We start from the raw sequence: 20998 nt of genomic DNA, 5'->3' as shown, positions 1-20998 counted from the left end.
AAATTGGTCTCTACAGTAAAGAACACATCAATCTCTAGGTTTTAAATACAGTTTTGCAAGTTATGATAACCCAATTAAGCACAGTCTCATTGGTAATGCAAGGTAATTCCCAAATCAGATTTTTGCACAGCGTATATACTTACAACACCTTCCATACAAATCACTTTTAACTGATTTAAAGGTTGTGGGTGGGCCTTCACAAATTGGAAGGGGTTGAAGGGGAAGGAGGATCCTCACTTCTTGTGCATCAGCCAACCAGTTTACAACTGGATGTACCAATCCACCATGGGGACTGGAGTCACCCACGTGACAAGGCTGCTACATTCCTATAACCTGTGCTTACCTATAGGGTCTTAACAGGAACCTACTTCAGTCACATACGAGTCCAGAGCTGCAGAATAGGCATCTTCAGTCATATATGGTGGGAGGCCCTCGTCTGTAATACTTCGTGTCTCAAGCTTAGCTCAGAGAAACCTACTGTCCCAAAACTTTTTTGCTACTCCCAGAGAGTAGAGTTTCTAGCAGAGTCCTAGTGGATTTTCTTACAACATTCACTCTACAAAGGAATGTGTCTGGCACTGTGAAAATGTTCCCTGTGGGAACTGTTTGTTGATATCAACAGAATTCCCTGTTTTAAACAATTTTGGTTCAGGGAAAAGCTTTTAAACGTGACTGTCCACTGCATACTTTCTTTTTACATGTTATAACAAGTTTTGACAAGTTATAAATTTATAACAAGATGTCCAAGATCATGCAAAAGTACACGGAAAGTTGCAAAAGAGTAGGATGCAGTGAATTAACTCTTAAAGAAAATAGTGCCGTACAGAACTAAAATGGACTAGAACATAGTATATTTTAGTTTACATAGTACTGGTTTTAATCCATTATTCTAGTATATTTTAACTGTGTAAATTACTAATTACTGTTACTTAATATTAGAAAACTACAGAAATGTTCTTGTATTACTTGAAAACGCATTGTCCTGCAGTCCTGCCACAAAACATCACTGTTACTACAGAAGTCCTTTTTGCCAGTTAAAAGGAGTATTAATAATTTTGGGAATATAGAAATTGTTATACTAAAATGAGGAAAAAGCTCCTTAAATTATGGAAATGATATTTATTGCAGGTCACTCAGTTATGCATATTAACTGTGGAATTCAGAATTGCTCCTCGAAGAATCACCAGCCCTCCTGTGAGGAATCTCAGTGCCCTTGGCACTTTCTGAGCTCATTCTCATTCAGTCCCATCCTTTTCCCTTCATCTTTTCTCTTTCACGAGTCCATAACACCGAATAGGCAGGAGTATAACCTGAAGATTGTGTGTATAAATATTTATCTACGCCTTTTTCCCCACTATCCTAGATGCATTCTGCAATACTTCTCAAGATGCAGATTTCATCCTTAGCTAATGAGGTACGAGGTCTCTTTTTAGCTTTCTTGGGAAACACTGGCTACATTTACAGTGTTCTGCAAGATGACATTTTCAGATACTGCTTGAATCACAATCCTGAAACCGCCCCGTGCTGCCAATATGTATACCTCACTAGGCCATGGGAGAAAGCATGCAGCCATCACCTTTAAAAATGCTGTGGCAGAACCAGGACACCCTTCTCTTCTTATTTACAAGGCTGGCCATCCTGTCACGTCACTTACTGGAGCCCTTCCAGGAGGAAGAACATGTTGCACAAGAACTCCACAAGAAATTCTAGATTTAGAACAACTATGAGTGTGTCTGCAACCAAACCAAAGCTTCCTTCACCCCACAGCCATCAATGAAATGCTGTTCAAGCTGACCATCAGACAGTATGAGACATCAGACACATCCACACAGTCCTTCGGCTTTCAGAGGCTATTCTCCCCAACTACTGGCTCACACTTTAATGGTACCATCCAGCTGCTGGCATCAAAACAGCTGTGTAAGCCAAAACCACCCCATGGCTGACCTTCAGCCAGCAAAGGGGCATCAATTCTGAACCAACAGTAGCAGGGTCAGTATGTCACCATAAGAAAGCACACAGGTTTATCCGCAAAGAAAACTTATCTTTACTTGGTTAGAAAACATTTCTTGGTTCTGCTTTCCAGAGCAGGTTCTCCTTAGGCACTTGGACATATCATGTCTAGGAATATATCTACTGGTTGCTTGAACCACAAACTGAGGAATAGACTCCGTGTTTATTTCCTAGACAGATAGTCCCACTTTACCTTCTTCCCACCCTCAAATCCTGTTCTCTTCCTCATTAAAATCAGACAGCTGAGAAATCTTGTAGGATCAGATGTTAATGACTCCCTTTCCAAAATCCTGTGGTCCTGGTTCCTTTAAAGTTGTTCTGTAGAGTGCTCTTACACTGAAGAAAAAGGACACTGTTGCCCATGTCTGTAGTGCTCGTTAATGTCTTTTAAGAAAGGGGACAGGTAAGTCCTGTCAAGTATATTTAGTCCTCAGAAGGGAGTGGGAACTGTGTTCTGGCTGCTTGGTGTCAGTGGTTCAGACAGGTGCATAATCTGATTGTACTGAATACAGTGAACAGATGTAAAAAAAGTCCTTGGACAATCTCCAAAGCTAATTTCAGTGTAGAGCCAAGAATTTGAGTGTTCGAAAGACCTGCCTGGCAAGATGGGAGGCAAGGGATATATCTCTGATAGCTATATGTAATGTACTGGGGGGTGGGACAGAGGGCTGCTGTGTTATGTAAAGGCAATCACTGAATGTCTGGTCTCAGATGTTACTTGGATGCAGATGGCTACAGCTTTCTCTGGTGGGGCTCAGTGTCACTCAGTATCCAGTATTGCCAGATGCCCAATAAAAATACAGGATTGTTAGCCTGTTGACACTTAACTTCTTTGGGAAGCTCCAGTTAAAGATGAGAATTTGTTTTGGTTTAAGTTTTTTGTTTTTCACTCTACCAGTGTCTCATGGAGACATGGGCAGCCAAGACCTGGCTTCCCTCTTGTTTCAGAAATTCCAACACAATTGGAGGTCTCAGGAGGAGAGAGAGTCCCTCTGGCCAGCCTTGGGAGGCTTTTAGTTGATCACAGGAAACAGTGGAGAAGTTTGACATTTCTGAGGCCCAGTTGTGTTCCTTATGAATGTGCCTTCAGTCCGTCAAGCACCATCAGATAGTAGTAAAAATCATTATCTTTACAGATATTGGGCAGTGGAGAGCTGTCACAGGATGTGAATTTTCTAGATAGGTGAGGAACAGATCAGGTACCATTTGAGCAGCATTGTAAGGCTGAAGAGATGATATTCCAATCGGGATAGTTTCACCACAGCAGTCAGTCATAAGGAACAAGCTAATGTGGATGTGTCCATAATAAACTGTCACCGCAATTTGACAGCTCCATGACTTGGGCTTAAAGGTTAGGAAGAGCTCTTTTAGCTGTCCTTTTCTCTTTACACCCCTAATTGTATCCCATGTAAAAAGAGAAGAAAAATGAAGTTTATGCATGTTAAAACCCTCAGCACTACCTTATGTGTCTCAGCAAAGATGGAAGGAAATCCTTTACATGACAGACAATTTTGTGAATGGTGATCATCGTTATAACTTTATATATGGCAACTTCTAATTTGTGTTGTGCTGCCTTTCCCTTTTACCAGGAAGGTTATAAAAAGCCATAAGAACCAAGCCTCTAGTCCTCTCCCTCTGTGCAGGCTTAACTCCTCAAAGCTTCCTCCTCAAATGTCATTTGAAAACAAATCCTGGCTTGTCTGCATCCAGCCTTCTTTCTCAACAGCTCCCTATTTCCACCCCTGTTTTTCAGATGTGCTAAAAACGTTGTGATTTTCCTCCTCAGAAGGTATTGCATGCCCAGTAGTTCTTCTTCTCAGCAATGCTTACTTACCAGATGACTCAGTAACTTCCAAAAACTTCATGCTGCTCTTCCTTCCTCTCATCTTAGCGCTGTGTAGGGATGCATATGCTTTTGGCATCTGTAAAAACACTGTATCTGCCTAACACAGCTAGAGCCTCCTTTAAACTCAAAGGCAGAAAAATGTGTGCAGACATGCTTCTCTGGGCACGGAAATTCTCTATGACATAAAACGCAGATAAGCCTCACTTACGGAAGATTAAAAAATCAAAGGAAAGTAGTGGTGCTAGCAAAGATAGAAGTGGAGAAACAGTTGCTATGTGTTTGGCAGAAGCCATTATTAAACACAGAGAGAGGTCGTTATAGTTCTTTGTTCACAGAGCTCCCCAGCTTCTGACTTCTTACGGGACCTGATCCTAGAATCTGGGATGTGGTCTTTAGGAAGAAAAATGGAAAACACTGCCCCACAATAGACATATTTACAGTAATTTTGTTTCTTCACCAGAGTGTTTCCTCAAGTCTTAGCACTGAATTGTTAAATCAGACAACCAAAACCTGGAGCAAAGCATCTCAGCCGGCTTGTCTTTATGTAAACAGCTGCATAGAAATGCATCTTGATAAGTAAGTCTTAGTGGTGAATGTGCTCATGGGTGTTTAGCTAGGATTTGGGGAGAGGATATTCTTCATACTGGCTGCTCTGTATTTCCCTAGTGAATGTGAATTTGTCTCCCTAGCTTCTAAACAGGAATTGTGTTACCGGCTAGAGTGGTTAAGCTGGTTCTTCATGTGGTAAGTGATCGGATTAGGAAGACAAAGCCAGTGTGTGAGAGTTCAAGGCACATATATATGTATCTAAAACAAGGTAACATGCACACAAAGGGAAAAAAAGTGATTCAAGCCCTATTTCCTGTAAGTTTTAAGGGCAGAAGAGACATTTCATTATGATGGTTAATTACTTCCATGTCAAACAGGTACTATGATGATAGGATTGAAGTTAAACAGATTAATTAAGCAAAACACACCTCAAAACATGCCTCAGAAAAAGAAAGAATGATGGTTATGTAAGGTAAGTCAGTCTTCAGTCCCTCAAACTTTACTCAGAGACAATTTATGTCCTATGACCCTTTGCAAGACAGAAGACATAAAGTAAACCAAATTAGTAAGTAGTCCCAACAGTTACCAGAAAGCAGAGTAACTTCAGTTGCTGAGTGATTTAGAGTAAATCACTGTGGATGTCAGTGAATTTTTGGTAACACCGGCCCCTGCCATCATTTTAGCAAGGCAGTCCAGTCTGACATCCCAATGCAATAGTTCTACTGTGAAGTCTTATTTTTGTTTTAATCATAATATTTCTATTACACTATTTTTCAGGCCCTGATTATATCAAACAAAAATTTCAAGAAGGAATGGAGGTGAAAGAAAAATCTGAAGAAAAAGTTCAGGAAAAGCCAAGTACCCCAAAAGAGTCACCTCACTTTTATCGAAAAGGTACTACACCCCCTCGAACCCCAGAAGCAAGTCCAAGGCATAGTCCTCCTCTTTCTTCTGATCCTTCTCCTTCAAAACAACAGAAAAAACAAAACTCCACTTCTGGGGCAAGACTCAATCAAGAAAAAAAGCTTTTAGCCAGTGAGAATATAACTCCCACAATTAACAAGCCTTTATATTCAAAAGCACCAATGAAGGAGGAAGTAGCTGTGAAACACCAGACAAAGTTTTCAGCCCATCACAATCCCATCAGCACAGAGAATGGGGAGCTTCATGGTCACTACCATGGCTATTATGTAAAAATGAATCCAACAGTGCTTCCACAGGAGCTCAGGGAAGAAGATGAATATGTCAACCCATCACCGTCAACACTTGCACGGATACCACCCTCACAGAAGCCAAGTCCTGCTAGATCTGGGGTTAAGCCAGATGCCAAAGAAAACAAACCTGACACAAAAATTAAGAAACCAGAATTTGCTGCACCAAAGAACCCAGCTAATAATGAGTCACATTCAGCTGTGGAAAAAGAAGTAGAAAACAGCTCGGTGAGTACTGCAAGACACGTTTTCACTTTCACTGCCCTTTTGTCTCCTGGTACTGAGTTTTGCAACCTAAAGACACGCAAAGCTCACTTCTGTCAACTCTTCATTTGGATATAGTCTGCTAGGTACACCAGACTGGAGTGAGGAACAAATATTCCAGTCCTTTATATTATCCTTTTTGAAAACTAGGAAGGGATATTTGATAGTGTGTATTAGTGTATGCATGTATGTATATATATATACGTGTGTGTTTAGATACATATTTGTTGTACTTCATGGCTAATTGGACAGTACTGGGAGTAGTTACACTCTCTAGCTCTTCCCCCAAAGTCTACTTTGACTGCTGTTGGAGGCAGGATGCTGGCCTGTGGTCTGACCCAGTCCAGACCACCTCCCATTTTCATTTTCTTCTCTGTGTTGATGGTAGGCTCTAAAAACAGTCAATTTGCATAAAAATATAAACTGTTTTAAAATTAATACTTTTAGCAATGCTTGTGTTTTACAGTGATGTGAAAATTTGTACTTTCTTTTTTGTCAGGAAATGGAGAAGGAGTTTTAAAACTATACTTTCAGATCAGTGTGAATCTGAATCTCATTATTATTTAGAAATAATAGAACTATCAATAGTTATGCAAAAGGAGAGAGATGACTAATAGCATTTCTATTCCAACTAATAGCATTTCTATTCCATGTTAGAAGAAGCAGCCAGGTTATCAAATTCAGAATCTATGATGATGATAAAACTATATCTGGGCCAAGAGAAACTCAGGAAAATGTTAGTTGTAGATCCTAAAGTTAACCTTTAGCGAATGAAGAGGTCTAGATAATTGGCATAATGTTTCTTTTTTATAAGTGATGTGTGGAGTAACGACTTTACAACCAGTAAGGTTATAAAGAAGGTATGTTTATTCAGTGCTGGGTGCACGGGGGATCGCTCCTCCACAAACATGCACACCTTGGAGCGAAAAGCAGCTCCTTTTTATAGTGTAAAACGTTTACATATTCATTATAATCCCGAGAATAGGGAGAGATATTACAATGACTTTTGAGAATTCATTATCATAAATCCCACCCCGAGTTCCTCCCCATTGTGTCTATGCAGTGGTTCCTGGTGGTCTTGGGCGGGGGTCTTCAGGATGAAGATTGAAGATGCCTCCTCTTCCTCTCGTGACTTTTCACCCAATTAGGTCTTTTCAGCATGTCAATTTAGAATTCCTTGAATCCTTGTTCCTTATCTTGGGACTAGAGTTGTTGCAGCTCCTCCCTTATCTCAAGAGCCCATCCTGCTGAGAATTTATCCTGCTGAGACCCTGCATCTATTTTGTTAAAGTTTCTCACTTCATAAGTATTGTTTCTTTGAATCGTTTTTTGGTACTCCAGTTGAAAAAAATGTGTGTCATTATTAATGGGATAAGCAGAATGACCCATTTAATGAGCTCCAGATAGCCTAGCACCAATCTCAGGCAAAACAGTTGAATAATTGACAACAGACTTTGTTAATAAAGAATTTAAAAATAAAGAGGTGTAAGAATTTCCAACTAACATGAATTGTAAAAGATCTTGTCAAACAAGTTTTACATCTTCAGGTGTGACAGAAGAATCATGTCCTCAATCAAGAAGGTCATTTGACTTGCTTTTACACAGTTATGTATTCTGACAAAGAAGCCAGAGTAATGCAAAGGCTAAATGTCACATCAAAATAATTTTTAAAAACTGACTGATGGTTCTCAAAAAGTAATTAGAAAAACACTGGTAATTTAGTACTATTCTGGTGAAGTGCTTCTTGGATTAATTCTGCTGCCCTATTTTATTAACATTCTTATTAATTACATGGAAGAGGACATAAAAGCATTACCCATGAAGTTTACAGAAGACACAGTGATCAGGAAACTGATAATGAAAACAACAGATCAGCAATACAAGCTGATCCAAATCACCTGCTAGGGTCTTTCTTGTACTTTGCAAGTATAATTATCCATGTGCAGCAGCAAAATATAAAATTGTATATTGAACAACAGTTAATAGAGCCTGGTCATGAAGGAATGGAACTGGTTAAGGTTGGTGGATCAGGAGCAAGAGAAGCAACTGAGCACAAGCTCCTAGTCGCCTGCTGTTGTTCAGAGATGTTAATATAATCCTTAGATTTATCAACAGGAGAGATTAAGCAAGAGTATATGGGAGTCTGTTTTATCTGGGTTTGGCACTGGTGCAAACACTTCTGAAATAAAATACAGCGTCCATAAATCAGGGATTTAAAATGAAAAAAACCTTAATGGAAAGTCGCACAAAGAGCTGCAAGAACGATTAAAACATATCTTACAATCAAAGTTTCAAGGCAAAAAACTCTGACACAATAAGTCAGTAAGTATACTTTATAAAATAGTTTCCCAAGCTAACAGGCGAATGTGTAAGAAGATCCAACAGATGGACAGATTTAGATAAAAGTCTTGGTTTAAGTTGCTTTTAATGGTATTAATTAAATGTAACATCAGTTTTCAGATGCTGAGTTTTTGGAGCTGTCACTGAATAGTTCAATAATGAGCATTATGCCAAGATGATATCCTCTATTTCAGCAGGGAGTTTACGTTCTGTTTTGTGTGGATCAAAGTAGATGTTCACGGTGGTTTTGTAATCTGAAAATCTGTATTACAACTGATAGCAACCCTTTAACCTGTCAAATCTCACAGATATGACTCCTATGTAGGGTAACACAAAGCTGTCAGGCTTGTAAATGTTGAGTGAGCAGACACAAAATTTTATCCTGAATCGGATTTTTTTGTTTAGCTCTGGGTAAAATGGCTAGAAATAGTCCTTATTTTTCCTACATTCCGTCCAAACCAAATGATGGTTTGGAGCCGAGGGAGTCTTCACCTTAAGAAACCAAGTAGGGCACCTGAACAGCAGATAACTGACCTTCTAGAATAATCAGGATAAGGACCATGAACCTATAGCTTGTTATCAGGAAATTGTATCAGATATTGTACATTAGCTACTGTTTGTTTACTGATGTTACAGGTCACCTGGGAACTGTCCCTCTGCTTCATTTGGAGCAATCCAATTGCATTATTCTTATTATCAGCATTTTAATAAGGAAGGAGGGTAGAGTTTAGGAACTCATTTTTGATATAACAGCATTTAATACATATGTAGATGTGTGTGTTTTTTTCAAAGATGTCTTCCATATATGTCTATAAATTTTCTCTTATAAAATAAATTTCCTACATGCTTATTTCTTTAAAATGCTGAAATGAGTACAAATCCTAAAACAATTTAAGCAGAAAGGAGTAGCCTACTGGCCTGCCAGACTGAGGGAGAGACTTAGTACAGAATGACTGCTAACATTGCCTGGAGACTTTTCTCTTTAATTTTTTCTATCACCTTTCAACTTCAGAAAAACAGTAACCTGTTCTGCAGTGTTCCTGAACTGAGCTAAGTCATGTGCTGGAGTTACACAGTGGCTATCCCAAGAGTGCACAGTTGCTGAGGAGAAGCCAGATTAGTACACTTCTCTTTATCCCAAACACTTCAGAATGTTGAGAGATTTCAGAATTTTAGGGCTGCATTGGGGAATTATTTTGGTTTTGTAACTGGAATTACTTTATAGTCATCTTGACCAATGATTTTGTGGGATTTGAAAGTGCATCTGCTTTAGATACTTCATAAAATTTTAAAAACATGTTTTTTAAAGAATATAAAGAGAAAATAACTCTCACTCATGAAAAGAAAAAACATGTTTGTGGAATGCAAAAATGAATCTATAACATTTATTGAGCAATTTCATTAGATTATTCAAAAGTGCTGTATAAAATTAGGATGTGCTTTTTCTAAGTTTCCAGTAATAATTTATTAAGAACATAGATACAAAATGTAAGATTTTAAGTTCTTCCTTCCACGTATCTAAATTAAAGCCATTTCTTACATCTGAATGAAACATAAACTTTAATTTGGATTAAGAACTTTAAACAACTTTATTTACAGAAGAGTCTGCAGCAGCTGTTTTAGTAATCAGATTCATGTTTCTTATTTTCTGTGAATCTGTCACATCCTTAAGAACATCATTGAATATCATGTCTGCAATAAGTTAGTTATAGAAACAGTACTGATTCTCTAGACGTACCCATTTCTGTCATTATACTTGAAAAATATCTGCATGTACTTCTTATGCCACATGTATGAATGTGTTTCTCTATGCAGTTATTTTCCAATGTTCAAAAATCAAAGTTTAAAATCATTTCAGAGCTCATAAGACTCACAGTTTTATCAAGGTGAAAACTTGAAGCACGATGACAAAGTCAGTGTTCATCAGCTGCTCCAAAAGAGCTGTCTGTTTCCAGGCATTTACCCTAATAAATGAGAGGTACATCATCCTTTTTCAACTGAAAATTAGGCACCTTCAAAGTAACTTGTATTTACCACAGTGTGAAGTGTGCACAGACACTTGAGCACAAACCAGTAACATAGTTTCTAATTGCTCATTAGCAGCCTCTAGCCCCAGTATTGGCTTGTATGCTACTATCCCACCTTGAATATGAGCTAATTCGAGATTGCCCTGGATTTGGGTAAAAAAGTGGGGTTGAATTGCAAAAAATGCTATTCATGAGTACACATTTTATTTGCCTGATGTGTGTCCATGTGTTGTCCTAGGTGAAGTACAAGCCCAGGCACAAGTTTTCTACTGTATTGTCATTTTTTTGGTTTGTAGGTTTTAAGCCATGCAGGTTTTTACCTGTATCTAAAATAATTACATTTTGCTGGATGTTACCCAGTGTGCTTCTACTCTAATCTCTTTGTTCACTTAACAACCAGTTAGGAAGGGATAGAACTACCCTGATGTTAGAAAAATAGATTGGTATTTGCCTGATCCTAAAAAAACCTCTGAGCAAGAACTTTATGCTAAATTTAATGTACATTCCTGATGCAATGGGATTACAAGACTAGTCTCAATACTTCCTGGCACTACATTTTAGGAAAATAATTTTCTTCCCTCCCCAAATGAAAACTAATTGTAGGATTGTATTTTTAGCTGCATAAGTCTCTGACTTAGTAGAAACTGAAAGGGCAGTTTTTAAGCAGGACTGGAGTTTTTCAACTACAGCTTCTTTAGTGCACCTGTTCTAGTCACTCTTGGACTGTGCAGACTAATTTTGGCTTTTGCTATTTTAAGCCCTTGCAGGACACTAAAGTCTTATTTATGGCATTTGTCTTAAAGCATTAAATGCTTATTTCATAGGTGTACTCGAAACAGGTTGCATATTGCATAATAACCACGTGCTCCGCAAATACAGTTTGATCATTTTTTAGTGTAGTTATCACAAGAGGAAACAAAATACATACAGCAGACCAAATAAGATGAGATTTACTTCTTTATATAAAGCATAGACTTCTTATCATAAACACATAACACATTTTTCTTTGATCTTCATATAAAATAAACAACCCAGTTCTTAAGGTGTCACTTTCTTCTGTCTTTGTCGATGAGATTTCTTGATTCAAACCATAGCCCTTAGTTTTTTAGCCTAATTTATCTAGTGTTATGATGGTGGGATTGTTATACCCAACCTGACAGATGCATCAATCCACCAAGCTCAGTGCTGTAAAACTATGCCCTAACAATACCGAGTTGCTGTTTGAGCTGCAATCCCAACTTACCATTCAGTCAAAAGCTGTCTTGGAGCTATCAGGATGTCGTTTCAGGACATATTCTAGGTAAAGAGTGAGTTCCTGGCTCCTATGAAATCCCCATAGGTCCGAATTTTTCTTCAGTAGCAGTAAATCAACTTTATTTCCATGGAAGTTATTTTCAAATATGCAGAGTATTAGACGGACAAATCCTGGTGAATTTTAATGGTATTGGGCAACAATCCCTTCAGTCCCTTGCAATTCCTGGTGCAACATAACTGTAAAATCTTTAGGGGGGATCCCAAACTATAAAGGAACTATTGACCTCATTTTGATCACACAGGGAGTCCCTACTAGAAACACAGAATCATGGAATAGTTTGGGTTGGAAGGGACATTTAATGATCATCTAGTCTATTCCCCCTGCCATGGGCAGGGACGCCTTTCACTAGAGCAGGTTGCTCAAAGCCCCATGCAACCTGACTTTGAACACTTCTGATGATGAGGCATCCACAACTTCTCTGGGCAACTGTTCCAGTGTCTCAGCACCAGAGAGAAGGACGCTACATCCAAATCTTAGTGGAGATTAATAGAGTAATCACATTTCCTGAAATGAGATATGTAATATCAGTATATATGTACTATTTTTGTTTGTCCATGAGATTTTGGGAAATTTTTTTTCTGAAGAACTCATTACATGGCAGGTCCACTGTAAGGGTGTTGTCACTGACATTCCGAGACATCAAAACTGAGATTCTCAAAGTAGCTGTTGTTTCCATTTAAATATGTTTTATTGCTCATAGTCTTCTAGTATGGCTTTCATGCATGAATCTCACAAATGCCAAATGCATTTGGTGGGAATCCTGATGGGAACTTGTATTTACTTCACAGCAGAAAAGCATAGACGTATCCAAGCTAGCACAATTGTGATCATGCCAGAAAGAAAAAGAAGAAATTAACCTTGAGTTACACTCTACTACAGCGAGGCTGCTTACAGCACTGTGGTCAGAAACGGAACCATATCTGGAGTCATGCTTTCCTTTTATGCCTGTTCTCTGTCACCAAGTGTCTCATATTCTTTGGCACATAGTGGCTCACTTCCAGTAAGAAGGAAGGAACATGGTTCCAATTCTGTTCTGTGACCCAATGGTTAAAACATACCACTGGTAAGTGGGAACTTGTTATTCAAAATCCCTTTGACTAAAGTGACCTTAAACCTAATCTTCGATTTCCTAGTGAATATTTTAGACATTCTGACATCAAGCAAAAGCTCAATGTTGCTGCCAGTAACCATTACCCCTATGGCAACTAGCATCCTGATAGTCTCAATCATCGTTTGAACTTGGACACCTATTTCCTCAACATGTGAACAGATACCTCTGAATATGTGCAACAGAAACTTTATGGCCATTATAGATAGAGGTGCTGATTGGGTTTAGACTTCCCAGAGATTTAAGAAGTACATCTAACTGATGGCCTGCCATCTTAATTACTGTGTAAAGATGTGTTCTGGTAGAAAGTGTTTAATAAGACTGTTTCAGGATGAAACCATGTGATATAATAATGACACAAGTACTGTTCAATAGCTTCCCAGTTACACTGCTGCAGCAAATTAATAATAGCAAGCTCTTACACCTCAGCATTCCAGAAATTATATAGCTAATGTTAGCATTGTCATGAAGCATAATGAACTCTGCAAGGCATGCCTCATGTGAAAAGTGAAAAAAATTATGTCATTTTTAATGAAGTATATACCTTCTTATGCAAGCCAGTGAACCCTCTGCAGCTCAGAAAATAGTTTTCTGCAGAGATTTTTTGGTGTGGTTTTTTTTGTGATTTAGTAAGGTGTTGTCTCAGTGAAGAGTTTTTCTGTTTCTACTTAAAGTAAATGTGCAACCTTAAAATATAAGGCATACAATATTTTGTGAAAACATGTTGTAGTAAACCAAATATATTAAGAGGAGAACAGAAGAACTGAGAATTTCCATCAGGACATTATTTCAAGTTGCTCATTAGAAAGCATTCATGTTTAACAAAATTTATCCAAAATAGCTGAAAATAATTAAAAACTTTGTTCTCTGGGTTCATAGAAATACTAAAATTATGCAATGATTACGTTTTCTAACCAAGTTAATCTCTAGCTAGGAAGGGAAGGAGTATTTTGACTTTTCATTTATTCCATACATCGCTCTGTAAGATAAGCGTCAGTGTAAATCAAAACAAGTTTAATTTTACAGGTGTAAAATTGTTTTTTAATTTGTAATGGAAACATTGCTAGGTATGTGAGTGCAATGGTAAGTAACTTTTTCTCTCTTTGGTTATCAAAAAAAAGGGTATTCTTTTCATAAAACATGTCTCTTTTGAAATGGGTTAGAATTAGAGAAGGAGCCTACTGTATGGATGAAGAGCAGCATTCCAGCTTTCCTAAAGTAGCTCAAGTTTTTTGTTTTGCTTTATTTTAAGATGATAGTGGTTTTGTGTTGATGGGTTTATTTTCATTGTTTATGCAGTCGTATTTGTCAGATGGTTTAATCTCAGTGTGATTGAGAACAGTGTAATAATATACTCTCACCTGTATTTGTCCAGCTCATTTTCGCACAGATGATATTTAGCTCATGTGAATACAAAGGGTAATGGCTATGTTTCAGGAGCAGAATCTGTATCTTTAATATTTAGGTAATCCTTCAGAGCAAGGTCAAAACCAATAGAAATTATAAAGTCGGGTCATGTTCATTGCTGTGCACTATGTGGAAGGTTACATTAATTCTGATATCTTTATTTTATTTTCAGGGCCCTAACTCAGTCATGATCGCCTTGGTAATGCTGTTGAATATTGGTTTAGCCATTCTTTTTGTCCATTTTCTAACTTGATTGGAATTAGGAAAGGTAAGAAAGGTCTTGTTTTCATATAAAATCACCATATCCACCCCACCTCAAACAATAAAGATTTAATTTCTTTGCATACCTTTAATGTTCCCTACTTAATTTTAGCTATGCCTGAATGTGATTCAACATAGTTATTTAATAATGTAACTGTTTTGACCCTTCAGTGAAGTCATGACAACTAGTGGTGTTAGCCCACAGTTCTCTGCAGTTGTGTCATCAGCCTTTTAAATGGCACCTGTCAGACACAGGGAAGGAGGCTTGGAATTAGGATGGGACGCAAGAGAGATGAAACTTGGAAAATTCAGCCAGGGGCCCAGATCAGTTTCTCTGGTGATGGCTCGTGGCTTTGGGGTCTTCTGAAAGCTGAAGCAAGCAGCCATGTTGGAAAACAAACAAAATAATCTGCTGAAGCAGCCCCGCCAGTGAAGTGCGTTGGCTTCTCCATCTGTTCCAGCAGAGTGTGACTAAACTGGAAATGTACGGAGCTGCACTTTTTGTTGATGGAAGCTAACAGCTGCCTTACTATTTTACGTCTGATGTTTTTAGTGGGGAGATGGGAAAACGACTGCCAGAGGAATGTGGTCAGAGGATTCTGTTGCTGTGGAAGTGATTCCAGCGTTCACTCCTATCTCATTAGAAGAAATAGTTAGCAGCATCAGTCACCAGTCTTATTCCATTACCTGCTGCTTTTAACATCTCCTGCAGTGTTCTGGGAGATCGAATTTCATTTGCCTGTGCATGATTCTGTTCATTCGTTGTTTATGAAATTTGATGTATAGCCATAACATAGTGTCTAGTCCAACCTGGAGAAAGCTACCAGTTCTGCCTAGCAGCAGCAGCAGAAAATGAAATCTCTTTTTCTGATCCGAAGATAAAATCCATTTCCCTAAACCTGAAGAGCTGTTTTGCTTTAAGGTTTAGTAAGTAATATACCATGACTGCAAAATTTAAAGATGTTGAGTATCTCCTAAAAGTGCTCAAATGCTTATGCCAATAGCAAGCAAAATTTTAAATAATAAAAGAATAAGAATCTTAAGTTGATATCAGCACATTCTAAACAGGATGTGAATATCAGAATAAGTCAAGAAAGATGAGATACAGGGTTTGCATGTTAACTTTTTTCCTTTTTTTTTTTTTTAATTTTATTTTATTCTGGTGCTGTGGTAATTGGTGATTTGAATTATTATGTTTCAACACTGAGGTATTTTGCCAGCGGTTAAAATAAAGTCTTGTCTGAGTGCACATTAATACCAATGACAGTTAAGCTAACTAATGCTCATAATAAATTATCATCATTTTAAAATACTAGATTTGTGTTGAATACATTCAGGTAGAGCATTTAGAGATGTTAAGTGCTTGTTTATCGATTTGATGCCTTCAGTGTCTTTAAAGTCCATTTATAATTTTACCTCAGCATTAAAAAAGCCTCAAAATTTTTCATTTGGAAAGTTTGTCTTAAGTAGTTTCACAGCCCTTTGTTCAAATGATGTGATCATGTTTCTTTTTATGTGCCATTATACTGTAATTATTGTACCCTATATTATTCAAAAGCATGCTTATTTACTGAAAATATGTGGTGTGATCATTTGGCAAGTAAATATTTTAATTTAAAGCTACAAAAAGCAAAGGGCTTGTATTATGGTTTATTTTATCTCTATTAGAAAATCTTTCATACAGTATAGTTTTTGAACCTGTTTGTAAACTTTCTAAGTGTTTGCATGGTTTAAGGGGCAACATTCTTACAAAGTACATTAGCTATCTTTTGATGCAGCATATTAAAGTAATGTAGGTATGGACTGAATATTGTACAGCGAAGCAGCTCCGAGCAGGGCAGTAACACCATGGTGTTTTTTACAGAAGTATGTTGAGAATCCTGTTTATTGACCAGTATGGATAAAGAAGAAAGCAGAAAGAGAGCAAATGAAAATAGAACTTGTATATTTATTTTTTAAAAAAGTTTAAATTGTGTTTTAAATTTAGGAAAGTAATTTTTAAATAAGAATAAAATTTTAAAAGTTACTGTGTAAGCCTTGACATAATGGACAAAATGTTCCATCCAACAGTGAAATCACCCCCTGTCTCCTTCCATGGAGAGGTAATTTTGTAACTGACATATTTAATTCCTATTAAATGTTTATTTAAAATACTTTATGCTCTGGAGATAATGGGTAACAAAGCTTATGAAAATGTTTATAAATTTAAGTAAGCATGTTAGTACCATTTATAAATATGTATGATTTATAAGCTTTTTTAAAACAAAGCTCAAACAAATTGTTGGTATTTTTCTAAAATGTGCACAGCTGTATTTTACATGAAAGGCTATTTATAATTGGTTGTTATACTGTACACTACATTTTGGACAGCACAACAAAGCCTGCCAATGTACTTAAATAATGTCATTTTGTCTATTTAAAGTTTCTTGCTGTCAAAGAATGAACTCTTTATCTATGAGTTTCTCTATTTATAATTCTTGACCCAAAATGTACAATGTACAGTTTTCACAACTGTATTTGCTCTAATAAAAATAAGTTGGTTATTAATAGTTTCAGACTAGTTTTTCCTGTTTATGAATTACTTTGTTCACTCTCTGGAAACAGTTTTTCTCACAAATTCAATAAACGAGGAGTGAAGCAGGAAAATGGGTGAAGTCCTGTCCCCTTTGAAATCATTGTGAGTTACTGTTTTCAACAAAACGATTCTCGGAAACAATTAAAACTTTAAAAAAGTCAAGTTTCCTTATGTGTCTTATCTTCTGATAGAAGATTTTTGTATCTTGATAAATTTAGTATCTTAAATTATATTCCCACTATAGGGATGGTTTAATCAGCCTTGTTTTAATCAGTGAGTGACTGGTCCATTAACAGCTATTATTGTAAGTGAATCAACAACTTTTTTAGACTTTCTTCCTTCTCGAGGTCTTGGTAGGTTCAAAATTAACATGAAGTTTGTGAGCTAGTAATTTACACAGAGAAAATCCATAATTAGAACCGTCTTAAGTCACCACATTTGCTGAACTAGTAAATCAGCTGAGAATTTTATTTTCTGTGATTCCAGTTAGATTACTAGTCAACTGTACTGAAATTGTAATGTTTAGTTGAAGAGGAGAACAGGTTTTCTTAATAGTTTCAATGGAAACATATTTTTAGCAAGTAATTGTTAGTCTTATTCTCTAATGTAATTCTACCAGCATAAATTTAAGAATTTGTATTTTCTATGCAATAACCCAGTTCCTAAAGAAAGTTTGGGCTCTTCAAGTACAGAAAAATACATTCTCAAGAAAATTAAACAGAAATAACTATTTAATAGCTATTTATTAGCCAGAAAATTTTAAAGTAGAGTTCACCGAGGCATCTCTTCTCTGACATTTTGTGATCTACTTGTATAATATCTTCAATAATGAAAGTAAACTTGACACGAAATATTTTTTAAGTTCTATAAATGTGATAATATAGTCAAGCATATATAAATCTTAACAGCAACAAGGATTTGCCCAGGAAAAAAAAAAAAAAAAAAAAAAAAAAAAAAAAAAAAAAAAAAAAATTCATAATCAGCTGAGAAATATGACATCTTTCTCTGCCCATCAGTATTCATAATTCTCAAAAGTCAATGTGTATGTAGAAATACAACAATTTTTTCCTGTGGTATCTGAAAGCAGATGGACATTTCTCCTCTGGGATGTTTCTACCAGTTGTTTATATCAGTTGTAAACTTACAAAAAGGGTTTACAAATCGGCATCTGCTATGCCTAAGGGAAAAAAATCCCCATGGACACAGTGCAACTTAATGCTCCAAGATTTGCTCTGGTATGGAAAATTTTACCCCACTTGAAATTTTTTCCCAGACAAAGTAGTTTCTCCTGGCACAGTTGTGTGTTTGCCCACAGATGCCAATAGGCAGTGAGCTCTCACCTTTGAATTTGAGATCTGGTTTCTTGGGCAACTCCACTTGTCTGATTAAACAATATATATAGTGCACACAGAAAAACAGCAAATGAATGATGTTGAGGTGCCAAAGGCTGAAGAAAAAACGTCGTCTGTTATAATTGATTTTTAGTGTATCTAGTCCTTTCTTTACTTTGTATATATAGTACTTACCATCAGAAAAGCAGTAAGGAACACAGAGTGTGGAGTCTTTTGCATTTGCTTTCCAAAAGGAGGGATTCGGTTTGAAAGCAGAAATTTCATGGCATACAACTACAACTTGCCTTTCAGATACAGACGTATGTTAAATAAATCTTTAATATAACTGAGTGTCGACTTTAAAAGGAGTAAATGCGTCTTTATGAGTGCTTGATTAAAAGTCTTGAAATAGTTATTTACATAAATTTTGATGACACATTACATTAAAAGCTGTATTAAGATACAGTTACACAATATTAAAAGATTCTGATGATACTGTGGATGCAACGATAAAAGCCTGCAGAAATTCACTACATATTGAGCTACAGTGACATTCTTAGCTGTTTTTAATAAATCATGGCTGTGAATTTTATCTAAATGATTTTACTCATAGCTCATTTGAACTGTTTAGTTGGGGGAGACTGTTCTACATACCATTCTCCTATGGAAATGTAATTCAGTAAACAAAGACAAATGAAGAGAAGGGAAATTAAATAAGCCTTTCAAATGAAGTAGTCTTCTCATTCTCTCATTTAATATTCACAGAAACAGGAGAAAATAGAAATTATGTTAAGTCTAAGGAAGAAGTTGTGTATGCCAACATGCTGTAGCTGAGCCATCTACAGTATCCATCAATTTATTTTTTTTCTGCTGGATGCAGAAACTGCAAAATAAGAGACATTACACCTCCTACCATTGTAGGAGGTAAATATAATTTCCATACACAATATCTTTAAGCAAAACTGTCTATAATGTCAATGGCTTTTAGACTAGGAGGAAAAAGTTTACAGTTTATATTATGACCATCACTGTAACAGCTGAACAAATCCCCCTCCCACATAAAACCAATAGCAAAAATGGAACTGGTGACAGGGTTTGTTAAAATAACTTACGTTTCTTCCTTTTGTTTGTTATAAGGGGGGGGGAAGGGAATCAGGAAACAAACAACTTTTCTTAAGCCAATAATCTAAATTTCTTCATGTCAATATATGTTTGTTTCAGCTAATGTTCTTCACAATCACTTGAGACTGGTTATCTAGGAAACCTTAAGTGCAAACTGGCAGTATATTGAGTGCCATTTCTCCAAGAGGAAGGTTTTGATTTTTTTTTTTTGGTGATGGAATGGATTTTCCTTAGCAAGCTTGAAATGGGTTTGATTGTATTTTTTCTGTGCTTCCACTATTTTTTTAATTATCTTTTATCCTTCACTGCTGACCCACCCCGCAACTCTAGCAAATTCAACTTACTCTCCTTTTCCTCACACACAGCCCTTTGCCCCCCCATTTCAGCCACTTACTCCAGTAACTCGTACTTTTTCTATTGCGCACACTTGTGTAAGCAGTGGGTTTAGCTCTCTATAGCTGTGGAAGCCATCTCTCTTGCAGTCTGTCCTACACCAGAACACGTGTCATGTCACAATTTCCATTTGGTCCAGTTTTCTGGATACTATTGATGCTGGTTTATGCAACTGTATTTTAATTTCAAATCTATACTCAGTGTCTCCAGTATCAGGACCATGATTTAAACACAGTATGTGGGAATTGAAGAGAAAAGAGAATGACTGAAAACACTATACACAGAGATTTCTAATGGCTCTTCATAATTCATAGAAACCAACATAATGCTGTCATCGTTGAGAAGAAAATCTGGTATCAACTGGGTTATGAACTCCACCACAAATGTCCGCAGTAAGACTGAAAAAGACTGGCCATACAGCTGAAGCTGATTCTCAACCCAGAAGACCAAGGAGTCCTACTGAGGGTCATGATTTACTGGGACAGTGTGGTATGATGATTTCTGGACTTGATATACAAACCTGTGGGTTGTTAGACAGAATAAAATACAACTTCTGTTGAAAATTTGGTTTTGCTCACTTACCTGAGCTTTCATATGTCTTCTTCCATGTCTTATACTGATTAATCAGAGAGCTCTATGGAAATTGGAGCACACATATTTAGACAAGGAATTGGCTTTGCTTACATAAGTGGCTTCAATGTGAATTAAGTAGAGAACAATAAATGACAGGTGGTTCTGGGGCTTTAAGCCATAGGTTTTGAACTCTGCTTTTTTTTTTTTTTTTTTTAATGCTGATTTATCCAAGTTAATAATTATTCACAATAATAATGTCTGTGTTAATCCATGACAGTACCTGAACTCCTTTGAGATCAATACATGAATTTGAGAGAGGAGACGCCTGTCTCAAATTTCAAAATTATGTTTCACTGAATGGCAGCTTGGCAAAGACACTATTAGACCACAAAAGACAGATCTTGACTAAGGTTTTTGAGAATGGCTGCCTATATTTAAAGTTCTTACTCTACACTTAATGACCTACGTTTAAAAATTTTCCAGCTCCTGCATACCTCACAGTTATTATTAAAAGACATTTGCGGGGAGGGGAAGGGGGGAAGCAGGAGGAAATCAGTTATTACACTGAAAACTGCAGCCTGTGAAAATGTTGAATCTGGCCTACAAATATGCCAAAGGTTGAAAGCATTTAGATCTGGATTTTGGATCAGCCATTGCAGCTACAGG

General features: G+C 36.9%; 1 protein-coding gene across 4 annotated transcripts in view; it reads left to right on the top strand.

The window, feature by feature from the left end:
• The window catches only part of JPH1 (junctophilin 1), an 88925-nt gene extending 68631 nt beyond the window's left edge, over window positions 1-20294 (top strand). The window contains exons 3-5 of one of the 4 annotated variants that reach the window (XM_026843036.1): window positions 5183-5844; window positions 14250-14345; window positions 20074-20294. In XM_026843036.1, the coding sequence (XP_026698837.1) occupies window positions 5183-5844; window positions 14250-14330 (743 nt within the window). In that variant the 3' untranslated portion in view covers window positions 14331-14345; window positions 20074-20294. Of the gene's footprint in view, window positions 1-5182; window positions 5845-14249; window positions 14346-14509; window positions 17142-20073 lie in introns of those variants that run through there. The other 3 variants (XM_026843034.1, XM_026843033.1, XM_026843035.1) reach the window with 3 other exon arrangements.
• Window positions 20295-20998: the final 704 nt, after the last annotated feature.

Source organism: Athene cunicularia (genome assembly GCF_003259725.1).
Source record: "Athene cunicularia isolate RWA chromosome 2 unlocalized genomic scaffold, athCun1 chr2_part1, whole genome shotgun sequence".
In the NCBI taxonomy this organism is placed as follows: domain Eukaryota; kingdom Metazoa; phylum Chordata; class Aves; order Strigiformes; family Strigidae; genus Athene; species Athene cunicularia.
Note: the sequence above shows the minus strand (reverse complement) of the source record. Positions and strands in the feature narration are given on the sequence as shown.